The sequence below is a fragment of the Prosopis cineraria genome, unplaced genomic scaffold (genome assembly GCF_029017545.1).
Source record: "Prosopis cineraria cultivar Desert tree isolate PC_DT_omini unplaced genomic scaffold, ASM2901754v1 PC3, whole genome shotgun sequence".
In the NCBI taxonomy this organism is placed as follows: Eukaryota; Viridiplantae; Streptophyta; class Magnoliopsida; order Fabales; family Fabaceae; genus Prosopis; species Prosopis cineraria.
This window is the reverse complement of record NW_026555334.1, coordinates 34312603-34325947: the sequence shown is the minus strand read 5'-3', so window position 1 is coordinate 34325947 and position 13345 is coordinate 34312603. Positions and strand designations below refer to the sequence as shown.

At 29.3% G+C, this 13345-nt stretch overlaps 2 protein-coding genes across 2 annotated transcripts; both read right to left on the bottom strand.

Annotated features, from left to right (window-relative positions):
• Positions 1-1798: 1798 nt before the first annotated feature.
• Positions 1799-3108, bottom strand: LOC129305538 (bidirectional sugar transporter SWEET6b-like). Its single transcript, XM_054945540.1, is given in 7 exon segments — positions 1799-1906; positions 2020-2142; positions 2277-2438; positions 2548-2764; positions 2862-2898; positions 3062-3083; positions 3085-3108. Coding segments are annotated over 7 exon segments (693 nt in total).
• A 2640-nt stretch (positions 3109-5748) lies between these two features.
• On the bottom strand, positions 5749-7024 carry LOC129305537 (bidirectional sugar transporter SWEET6b-like). Its single transcript, XM_054945538.1, has 6 exons — positions 6982-7024; positions 6821-6857; positions 6493-6709; positions 6231-6392; positions 5996-6118; positions 5749-5898 (listed from the first exon to the last, which is right to left on the bottom strand). Exons 1-6 carry the CDS (start codon positions 7022-7024, stop codon positions 5749-5751), a joined length of 732 nt encoding a protein of 243 aa, XP_054801513.1.
• Positions 7025-13345: the final 6321 nt, after the last annotated feature.

The following is a 13345-nucleotide window of genomic DNA, read 5'->3' as shown; positions in this document are numbered from 1 at the left end:
TTAGCTTAGTACATCTTCACTAAAGTAGAAGAACAATGATTTGATGTTATGTTTGACTTGTCTGTTGTTACTAATCTTATAGTATAAAGATCATTTGTGTTTATTATTATAATGTGTAGTTATGATTAATATAATTCAATAATTGATTTTAAATTATTGTTATTTATGTACTTGTGTTGTTTTGATTTTAAACTTAATAAATTATATGATTTAAAATTTTAATGAATGTTATTATCCAGATCTTTTTTCGATATTATTCCATTTATCGGAACGGCGGGACGTCCCGATCTTGTCCCGGTCCCGTCCCGACTCTTAACGAGACGGGACGACTTTCGAGACGGGACAGGACACGGGACCAAAATTCAGTTCCGATCTTTTTCTCGGGATGGGACACGGGACAGGGGTGTCCCGGTCCCGTCCCGTCCCGTAAACACCCCTACACAAAATTGATGCAACTGAGACAGCTGAGACCGTAGCTGTTTCAAATTATTGACCCAGCATAGTTGTACCAGTGATTTTATTGAGTTTTTTTTTTTTTTCACTGCTTATAGATGTCTTTCTATTAGAAACAAATCTGTTCATCATATTATGAGTTTTAGCAACAAGTGCATTTGGTTGAGCCCAAACAAATGTTACTTAGAGATTTGTTCACTGTTATATTTAGTAGAACAATTTGCCATCTTTACGAGTTGCAAATATTGTCAACAAAAAAAAAATCCGTTTCAACAAAAAAAAAAAAAGAGCCACGCAAGATTTGTTGTTTTTATGTATGGTTCTTCCCCCCACCCCCCTTTTTTTTGGGAGTGGGGGTGGTGAGGTTGGGTGGGAATCAGATCCTCTCCTTATCTCCTTTCTCCTTTTTTTTTCTCCTCATAAATAAATAGATAATTTTAAACTGTTAAAATTTGACCTACGTATTTTATAATTACAATAAAATAAATAAAAAATTAATTTATAAAAAAATTTAATAACAGTATAAAATTGTGCAGATCAAATTTTAATGGTTTAAATTTATTTATTTTTTATATGGTATTATGATAATTATTTTATAAAATAGTTAAATCTAAACCATTCATTCTATTATTTAGGGGTGGAGATGAGATGGAGAGAAAAAAGGAGGAAGGAAAAAAAATGAGAGGATCAGAGCCAGTTTATCTTTATGTATAGTTGGATGACTTCACTGAAAAATTAAAACTCTTAAACCATAACGGTTAGTTTTATGATGATATTGAAATTAAATTGCACAAGTGTGAATCATACTTCCTCAGTCCAAAAATATAAGATATTTTTTATAGATTGAATGTTAAAAAATTCAAGATATTTTTAATATTTTAAAATGTAATCATTGTAATTTTTTTAAAGCGCTCCTAATGAATAAATTACTTTATATTTATTTTAAAGTGAAACATTTTATTAAATAGAGATAAATATAAAAAAAAATAGTGTTAATTTAAAAATAAATAACTATGTTATTGAGAGTAAAATTTGATAAAAAAATGCTTCATATTTTTTTTGACGGAGGGACTAACATTTACATATTTGCGAATAAAATATGAAAGCAAAAGGTTATAAAAAAAATATTTGGTCAAAAACAAAGATTATAAAAAAATATGCATAAAAAAGGAGATTTATTGAGACTAATAGGTTGGTCCAATGGGTTGTGGTATTTTTATGTAAATACAAAAAATAATTTTGAAAGAATTATACACTTTCAATTAGGCCTGCCAATACTCCAATAATCATATAAAAAAATGGAGATCTATTGAAAAAATACAAGAGATTTGGTGCTGGGATGCTATCAGACGTTGGCGCTTGCATCGATGGCAGAAAGCTGAACCTCATTTGGCTTTGAAGCATCTTCGTCCACTTTTGGTTGTGCATGGGAACAATAGCAAGCATTACTAATCTGCAGCCAACAAATTAAACAAATTTTCAGAGAATATAATGAAAAATTCTCATTAAAAGACCGACAAGAAATAACAGAGATATATGTATGTTAATAAAGGAAAGATGAATTACCAGGACGTAAATGTCGAAGGGATGGATCAAAGCATATGCTGTCCAACACAATCCATTTAAGAAGTTAGCCAGAGAGAGCCAGAAGGGCATGTACTTGACGCTCTTGGTTTTTATTACCTTTACCTGTTTATACACACGTCACTCCAAGATATTAGAACAGGTGTTGAGTTGAATATATTTTAGTCCCAAAAGAGACAAATGAACATACTATATATCATGTAATGTATATCAGTTTGATACCACATAAAAAAACTTACCATGATTGTGAGTGGAGACAAATACATCATGATATTAAAGACATCACAGAGAATGCCCACCACCAACGACCTCGTTACAGTCCCATGTAGCACCAACAATGTTATCAGGACAATGGCAGCAAAGAAAATAGCCTCCGCTAAAAGGCACAAAAATACCTTCTTCTGAAAAAAGTAACAATGAGGAGATTTAAAAATGAGTTTCACAATCATATATATATATATATATGGACATGGATAAGAGAAGCTAGCATAAACGTACGTACGTACGTACGCGTCCTTTGTTTTGGGCGTAGATGAGGAATATGATGAGATAGGCAAATTCAAAGACAAGGCCAACACTGTTGATGGTGACGACGAGAATGCTGTGAGGATGGACGAAAGGCATTCCATGGAACACCCAAAACGCACAGTTCAAGACTGTTGCCAGATAAGGGTCTGGCTTGAACTCCTCCACCGACTTCTTCTTTATTATCCGATAAAACGTTGGCATGTATGTATGTCATGTCACGTCCCAAAATTATGGTTAGCACTTAAACAGTCACATATTAAAGAGAGATATGTACGAGACAAGGCAAGTGAGATTACGCCGGTGACAAGAAAAGCCCAAAAGAAATGACATTCCCTGCAGACAAACAAGAGAGAGAGAGAGAGACTCAACATAAATATATTAGGGAGATTAATTGTGAACGTGTTTAATTTTTTTTTAATTAAAGCTTAAAAAGGGGAAAAGAAAAGAAAAGAAAAGAAATCGAATAGAGAGGCATGAAAATAGAGGACAAACAAACCTATAATGCCCACGACGTTACTTACGTGCTATTGCAGCGCTTGCCATTCTGAAAGCTTCTTCTCTTCGGCAAAAATTAATGGTAGAGATGTTGGTGAGAGTGAATCGCTATAAGAAGAGCTTAGGTTATGTGTGATTTTAAAACTCGGGTTGGTATGGTATATTGTTTATATGACGCTTGAGACTTTCCTAATCCCTCACAACTTTGTTTTTAATTATATATGTAAAATAATATATATATATATATAGTGGATAAGATAATTAACTCGCTATTAAACAATTTTCTTTGGATAAAAATAACTTTTTTAAAATTTTAACTTTTAATTTTATTGATAATCTTTAGTCTTAGGCTACTAATTAAATCAAAAAGATGTATCTGAATTTGATTTTAAATTTACCTTGGAAAATAATTAATTAATTTAAAAATATTTCCTGGATGATATATATATTTTATATTAAAATTAAAATAAAACATATATTTTAAAGATAACAAGTATATGTAATTCTTATAAAAATTATTTTAAATTCATGTATATTACTTGACATAATATTACCAAACGTTCCTTTGAAAAAGTTAAGCATTCTTTTAGTTATAAATTTTAACTTTACATATCTGTTCAAAAAAAAAAATTTTAACTTTATATATCCTATAAAAGAGAGTAAGTACGGAGACTCAGAATTTACATTGGAAACTTTAATGGTATGCAAGAAAATAGTTTACGTGGCAATTGATAGGTTTGAAATATTATCTGAAGAGTTTGGTCAACAAAAAAAAATTATCTGAAAAGTTCAAATTTTAAACTAAACCTTGTCATTTATAATTAGATAAAAAAAAATTAATTATTTAATCCTTATAGTTTTGACTCAATGGTGATTCAATCCCACAACTTTAACTTGTAATAATTCAGTCTCTAAAATTTTGATTTAGTTATAAATTAGTTTTTGAACTTTACCTCTTACAATTTAATTTTTAAAATTTCAATCTCTTAAATATTGATCTGTATATTTAAAAAATAAAATTATAAAGATTAAAAATATCTTAAAATTTTAATATTTATAAATATTAAAATGATTTAATAGTTTAAAATATTATTAATAAATTTTAAAATATTTTAATTTTTATAATTTTATTTTTTTAAAATATAGAAACCAATATTTAAAATATTAAAACTTCAGGAATTAAATTACAAGAGGCAAAGTTCATGAACTAATTTATAACTAATTTAAAACTTTAAGAATTAAATTATAATGAATCAAAGTTCAGGAATTGAATTATAATTAAGTCAAAACTATAGAGATTAAATAATTAATTTTTTCTTAAAAAAATGATGTTCCTATTGAATATTTTCAGAATTGAAGAATGAGAAGATAAGGGCACGTTTGGTTTATATTTTTATTTATTGTTTTTAAAAATTATTTTACAATATATTTTTTTAAAATAAAATAAAATAATGTTTGGCTGCCTTAATTTAAAAATAATTTTTATAATTAAAAATTATTTTTAAAAATAAGAAAAATAAAATAAAAATAGTTTTAAAATGTTTCTAATTTTTTATTTTTTAAAAAAAAATAAAAATAATTTTTAAAACAATTTAATTTAAAATACTTATCAAATTGAATTTTTTAATTTTTTTGTAAAAAAAAATATTTTTAAAAACAGAAATTAGACAGGTCCTAAATATTGTTTTAATTTATTTTGTTTGGTTAATTGATACATTCAAATTTTGTAATCATTCACAATTGAGCGTCCAGCTTCTGTTTGCATAGTGATATTCATCCCTTACATAAAATATAGATAATACAAATTAGTTTTGAGTATTCTAAATTTAAAATTTTAATTTATGATTTTTTAAAATACTAAGTCATTTTTATATAGTAAGATGATCTTTATTTTATATTTCACACCAATTAAAACAAATAAAAACTGTTAAAAGTATGGATAAGATACATTTTTATCTCTAAGTTATTCTTTGAGAAACACCCAGTGCCTTGTTTATTTAATTTGTGATAGAAATTTCATTTTTAGAATAATTAAAATGTAATATATTTACTTATAATGTTAAATATCTCAATGTTGATAATTAAAATGCTAACTAAGACTTAAGTTTGACTGAAAATGTCACCTGTCAAGCCAAATGAATCAAAGTTAATGTGCATTTTTGTACATTTTAATTATTTTAAGAGCAAAATTAATACGACGAAAATAATTTAAGATATTAGGTGTTCATTAGAGAATAATTCTAAGCAAAAATATAACTTAACTTAAATCTATTTGGCATGATAGGTGGCATAATTTTGGGCCAAATTTAAGTCCCAGTCAACATTAAAGTATTTTAAGTTAAAATAAATACATTATGTTTTAATTATTTTAAAAGTAAAATTAATATAATTTAAAATACTGTGTGCTTTTTGAAAAATAATTGAGGAGCACACATACATTTTAACTTTTAAAAGTAATAAAACGAAATAATATTATATCCAAACCATCCAATTTTTACTTGAGGAACGATCCAAACTTGAGTGATGCCGAATCTCATAATTAACATCATGATACCTTTTTTTTTATTTTTTGATAAGCAACATCATTACACATTTATATATTAAAAGTTGTGTATGCAGGCAAAAAATAAAAAAAGAAAAGGTAAATAAAGCTTTGATGATGTGGTGACCGGTGATTTTGTCGCAGGTTCACACTACTTGCATTGACGCGACAGTAGAAATCTGAATATCATTTGGCGTTGAAACATCTTTCTCTTTCGCCTGCTTCCCAGAACAGTAATAACATCCATACAGTATGAGCTGAAAAGCACCAGAAATTGCTCCAAGCCCATTACTAGTCTGCAACAAATTGTCATTAAACACAACGCATTATTATTAATCAATAGTAAAATTAAAGTTTCCATTCAAAATACCATAAATAAGAATCTTAATATACCAGGACGTAAATGTCGAATGGATGAATGAGCGCGTACGTTGTCCAGCACAGTCCATTTAAGAAGTTAGTCACAGAGAGCCAAAATGGCATATATTTCACGCTCTTAGTTCTTATAACCTTTGCCTGCTCATAACATCACATCACATCACATCATCGACTTATACATAGAGAGAAAAATTTAAAAACAAAAGAAGAAAACAAAGAAATGAATGCTTGGATACGTAAAAAAACGTACCATGATTGTGAGAGGAGAAGCATACATCATGACATTAAAAACATCACACAAAACACCCACTATCAATGACCTTCTTTTAGTCCCGTGAAGTGCCAGCATTGTTATGAGAACAATGGCGGTGAAAAAGATTGCTTCCACTAAAAGCCACAACAGGACCTTCTTCTGAACAAATTAAAGTAGGAGATCGATGAAATTAAACATGCACGAGACCAGTCCCATACATAGCTTGAATTAAAGAAGCTTTTGTATATATTATACGTACCCTTCCTTTGTTGGTGGCATAGGCATAAAATATGATGACGTAGACGAACTCAAGCACGAGTCCAACACTATTGATGGTGAGCACCAGAATGCTATGAGGATGCACAAAGGGCATTCCGTACAACACCCAAAACGCACAGTTTAGTATGGTTGCAATGTAAGGATCTGGCTTGAACTCTTCCACCGCCTTCTTCTTTATTATTCCGTAAAATGTTGGACTGTAAAATTAAACCCACCACAATCAAACTAATCAAGAGTCTAAGAATAAAACAAAAGCTGTGGCGAAGATATTTACGCATTGAAAGATAGAGAAAAGGGAGAAAGATTACGTTGGTGACAGGAAAAGGCCGAAAGAAATGACATTGCCTGCTCAAGAAGAAAAATTAAGAGAAAATGCAAAAAAGGTTTCAAATTAGAGCCACAAAAATTTAAGTAGAAAATTATAAAGAATGGAGACTGGAGAGACTCTCAACAGTTGATCAGGACAGACCAATAATGCCCACAACGTTACGTGCCACAGCAGCACTCGCCATTTCTAAAATCTTTCTTCTGTTATTTGCACAGCCAAATTGACTGCTACTTATATACTAATGTTTCCTACTTTATTAATTTCCTTATACATCCTTCAGTCCTTCACATATTCGTATTTCTATGAAATACTATATTAGATTAATTACTGTTATACGGCCCTAAAAGGTAGCGTGCAAATTATCTTGCATTCTATCCCAAACTCACCACTCTAAAAATTATCATTTTGTATATGATCATTAAATTTCTTAAGATTTCCTTGCTATTCTGCATCATTTTGAAAATCTCATCCTTCTACAGGGAAAAAGAATCCTGGTCATCATCACGTGTACACTTACGTTGAAAAGGTAATAAATTAATAATCCTTTTCTCTTAAATATTTGTGTACGTTAAGTATATATTACCAACCAATCGAAATTCTAGCACATTGTCCGATGGACCCAGATAATTTTTTTTCCAACTGTGTCGAAATTGTGATATTTTCTTATGTGAAAACGAGAATCGCAGACAGAATGCCTAACGTCACGTATATAATTGGAAGGTTGATCAATAAATACACGTTCTATATATCCCCATGTAAGATTTGCCAGCTATTTTTTTTTTCCCTTTTAATTAAGGTACATTTTTATCATTAAAATATTTTTTAAAAAACACTCAGCACACTAATATTTTTTGTTGAAACAATTTAATCCTTAAAGTTATTAAAATAGAACATTTTTGCTATTTCAGTCAAATTTTCAACATTAATCTCAAACTTTAACCATTAAAAAAATTTGATAAAAAGGATAAAAATACTTCATTTTAATAATTTAAGGGCAAGATTTCTCCAATAAAAAAAATTAAGATGTTGGGTGTTTTTTAAAAAATACTTCAAAACTAAAATGTACCTTAACCCTGTTTTTTCCCAACAAGTTGCCAACCCTAATTTGTTAAACTTCAATGTTTTAGTGTTTGCAAAGCGTATCTAATTCAATGAGAATGAAACCTTTTTTGTGCAAATACAGAGATCATTTTTGGAAGTATATCCTCCTTTGAGTTGCACACCATCAAATTAAATAGAGAAATTTCCACTCATATTTTTTGTAAATATTCCAGGTGGCTTCTTCGTGTTTGTGGTTTCGGTGGAACTAATTCCTTCTAGTTGGGCCATGTGGGCTGGACTTGGGAGAAGGCCCAATTTAGTTATCCCTCCTGATCGGGGAAATTGGAATCTTTCAAAGAGGAATGAAAAAAAAAAAAGGAGAACAATATTTAAAATGGAAGCATATGCAATGACACTAAGATAGAGACTATTCCATTAACAATAAAAGGGAGAGGGAAAGCAGCAGCACCATCACTTATAAGTACATGTATTCACACACACACACACACACACCACATATATGCTCTCTCACTTTATCACCATTATCATCTGTGTCAACCACAGAATTGACAACACCAAGCCCACTCCCGCACTTCCCATTTTTCAAAAGCCTTCTCCTCTTCTTTTATTGCATTTTCATTCCCCACTTCCTCATCCTACTTTCAACTTTTCCCCTTAAAGCTCTCTTTTTTATTAAAAAAATGGAACTCAAAAATATTTGGGACAAAGTAAAGGAGAAGCTATACAAATAGCCCCTAAGCCAGGGATTTAATTAAGTATTAACAAATTGAGAGTGAGTTATGAGAGTTTGATTTACACTCTTCCTCTTCTTACCATTACGTAGTGTAGAGAGAGAGAGAGAGAGCATGTTTAAGTTTTTTTAAGAGAACCTACTCCCTCCATTTCTATATATATATATATATATATAAACTATATCACATAATTTAAAAAAGTTAATTAACCATAATAATTATGTTTGAAAATAAAAAAATTGAACTAAAACATCATATGTTAATCAATATAAGCATGTATTAATTATTTTTTATTAATGTAAATTATGAGGGGTGATTTAAAAAATTTGTAATAAATGCTTATTAAAATATATGATTTTACTTATATAAAAAAAAATAAAAAATGATAGTTTCTCCTTCAAATAGAAACAAAGAGAATATTATTTTTCTCTTTCCAATATTTAACATGTATGGCATGTTAGTTTTAGTTGGCAATTTTTGAGATTCAATAAAAACTGCTCCCTCTATTCACAGCCCATAATTATTTTAATTAAATAAATAATTAATCTAATTTTTTAATTAATTATTAGCTTGGATTTGGGCTTCTCCTTCTAAGGTCTAATTCATTAAGGGCAGACCATATATTTCTCAAGAAAGAACCTATGTCAAATTCTTACACGAGTTAATGTTTTATAAATGAGGAATTAGTAATTCTTATCCATACGGATCTAACTGTGGAAGTTCTAAACTTAGAAACGCCCGCATGTGAATATCATGATTAAACTAAACCAAATGTTATATGTACACACACACACACACACGAAAATGGTCAGACATGTGAATGCTTCTAGGGAGGATCTATAAATGGCGTAAAGTAAATTAAAGTAATATACTCACTGATGTTGATGCGTTGTTCCCTTGATTCCATTAGTTAGAGTTGTTAATCAGGAAATGAATCTTACAAGATGATCAAGAATCATATGTCTATATGTGATAGATTTGAAAACTGATATTACCATGTTACGAAGGAAATTAAGATTCCTTGCCTTTTGTTACTTTCGGAGGATAACGAAGAAATACTTTTGCTTCTCACCAGGATGACTCCCACTTCATTCATTTCATTTTCTTTTCTCTGTTTTTTTTTTAAGGAGTAAATTAAAGAATTATTTCCTACCCACAAAAACCATTAACAATTATGGACAGCTGGCAAACACATGCCAGGTTAATTTATAATTTATCAATTAATCATTATCATCATCATCATCGTCATCAACCAAAAGCATATAAAATCTCATCAAAAGAATTTTCTTTCCTCCTTCTTCGAGTTCAGATGGCATCTAGTCATGTGCTTGCTCTACCACTAACTCCTCCAAAAGTCATATGTTTTTTTTATATATTTCTTTTTGGTGGGATCGCCAAGTCTGAAAAATCTTGCAACCTTTTTGTATATTTTAATTATTTCTTCAATCATAGTTCATTTTATGATATCTTTAAAATTTATTGATAACTAAATTAAAAAAATGACAACTAAATATGCTAATTTTTTTTGTATTTAATTGTTAATAAATTTTATAGTATTTAAATTTGTTACGAGAGACTTTATATAATTTTCTATTTTTAAATCTAAGCCATTGTTCATCTCATGACTATTTGCATTCAAACCTTAAAATATGTCAAAAGAGCACCAGAATCCATACAACTTGATCTTTTTCGAATTTTTAAATATTTAGCCGACTTCCATAATCTAATTAATGAAACGGATTTCTCATTCACTGCGATTTCCATTTGACAATGTATAAAAACTGAACTTGATATCTTTTTTCCTTGTGATTCACTTAATACACACGTTTTTTTTTTTTAAAAAGAACATACTTCTATTTTTAACATTTAAAATCCTGTCAAAGTATTAAAAAAGATCGAATGGATAAAAAAATGTTGCGTGGAATCCAATAAAATGTGTCAAGAAATATTTAAATAATAAAAAAATTACATGTCCAAGAGAAACTTCACTGTTAATTGGTAACCAATAAATAATATAAATTTTATAAATTAAATATATATTTTAAAATAAGTATACATCTTGTCGAAGAGAAATCATTCTCTTCTCAACACGTGTTTGGTACTTTGTTGGTTTTGGTGAAAAACATGTTTATATTCTGACTAAAATTAACCCGTCTCAAACACACCTTTATTAGATTAAAAGATAGCTAGCTATTTATATTTTTTTCATTTTCCTTTTTCTTTTTTTTTCTAATGTCCTATATCTTTAACCTAAACTAATTCTATTAATAATTTATAAACACTTCTTTGAGATATATATTTTCTAAAAAAAATGATTTGACTTAGACTAATTATAATGCTCATATTTAGAACTTGAATTGGAGATCTTTTAAGCTATACAATCTTCTAATCAGCTAATGCTGGGTAGTTTTTCTTTTTAATTTTAAAAATGGTTTTGTTCCACTACTTTGAATTTTGTGGATCCCTCAGCTTTTTTTTTTTTTTTTGGTTGAATGGGAACAAGTCGTTTTCCTTCTTTTGACTGTAAGAGATGGCATGTAACTATCAATCACTTAACTCACGTGTCTTTTTCAGAATAATCGATCTATTTATTCTCCGCGTATCATCCGTGTAAAATACGCAATATTACCTCATACAAACTGAAAAATAATTTTAGAACTCAATTAATTATAGCCTCTCATTGATGAAATGACAACACACGCACAACAATTGCTTCAAATGAAATTGAATCGTTTTAAAAAAAATGAAAAAATGAAAAAAAAAATGAGGAGGCAACGTTGAGATTTATAGAATAATTATAATGATGGCATTGCAGCATATATATGCTTTTCTGATTACCATTTCTATGCTATTCTCTGTCTCGCAATATCCCATATATTTTTCACACACATTTTCTTTCTCGGATAGGTTCCATTCTCGTATATATACAAAGCTAAACTTAAGTCATATATGATTACTTGAATGAAATGGAATGAAATTAATTAAAAAAATTAAAATAAAAATAAAGTAAATCACCCTTCTTCTGAGTATAGATCATCATACCTTTTAAAAAGTTCATAAATCATGATTTATAATTTCATGAATTAAATTATCCTCCCCCCTTTTGAATATACTCACATATCATATTTAATCATTTTATTTTTTTAATCTATTTTATTTCATTTCTTTTTAATAAGCAGACTGAACCTAGACTATATTCTTTTCTGATCAAACCCATATACACGTCTTTAATATCAAGTTTCACGATTAAAAGTTCGAAAAAGCTCTTACGATTATATATATATATATATGTCATTGTTATTGACTTATTGTGTTGTTGGGTAAAAAATTATGTGGGTTGCATCATGTTAGGAGGACAACATTTGGCAGCTATACGGGGAACTAGTCTGTTCCAGAATAATATGAATTGGTCCTTCCTTCATTTTCACAAATTGATAAAAGCACCACCTTCCATGTGAATCCAACCCAAACCACCACTCATTATAATTCCTGCTTTTCCTCTCCTTCTTCATTTGGATATTCTTATTAAATTCTATAAATCCTGATTCCCTATGTCTTAACTCATGTTTAAGTGCAAGTGGGTTCAAACTGCGTTGGCTCTGTGGACAATAGGTTCATGCATTCCAGCATTTTAAAATCAAGCTTCAACATGTGCACCAATTTGTTTATATATATACACATCGTTGTCATAAGGAAAGAGAGAAACACAAATCGGCAAGTCCCACATGCTATGTTGTAACATTATAATAGGATCCGGCATCTGCTAAAGTCTTTTCCCCCTTTTAATTTTAGATCCTGTGTGTCCTAAGCTGATGAATTTAATTCATTGATTGCCAATATCCTGTAATATAACGTTTATGCGATAATATGACGAAACAGAGAAATGTCAAAAAAAGTAATGGATGCTCAAACATCAATGTACATGCAATGAAATATATAACAAGTATTTGTTTCGTGCCAGCAGGTTCTTGTGTACGACGGTCGAGAAGAGTTTTCTATTCTTCAAAATAAAAGAATAAAAAAATTATTTGATAATATATTTTTAAAAAGTGTGAGAAAAAAATATTATTTTAAAAAATAAAAAAATAAAAATAAATTTTAAATATTTTGGGATTATTATTCTGAAAAATAAGTGAAAGTGAAAAAAAATACTTATTTTTATTATTTTTTATTCTCAAAATCTGTTTTATAAAATACTAATTCTCATAATAAAATAAAAATGATTTCAAACTGCTCTATAGTTTGTTTCTAATATCTCTCCCCTGCACTCTCATGAGCATGTTTTTGTTTTTACGTTTGCTAAGTTTGGTTTTGGCCTTATGGATGTAATAGGGATCGGATGAGGAATTGCTCAGCTGTGTTTCATGAAACGTGATAGGTCCCTGTAAGTGCCTGCGGTTATGTGTAAAGTACTTTCTTTTTTTTTTTTTGAGCAAAAATGTGTAAAGTACTTTCAGCCAAGAAAAAAGCGTGCCTAATTTCCAAATTTCGTATGATGAAAAAAAATTCAATTTATGAACAATCCACAAAGAATTGCTGGCATTTCCTCCACCATGGCGCGCAAGTTAGCGGATGCTCCCTACCCCATGTAAAACCACGCACATTGGAATTTGACGAAAATACCCCCGTGGAGAAGCCGTGGGATCAAGGGTATTTATGTCATTCGACTATAACGATACCACTATAAAACATGATGGCCTCCCCACTTTCAA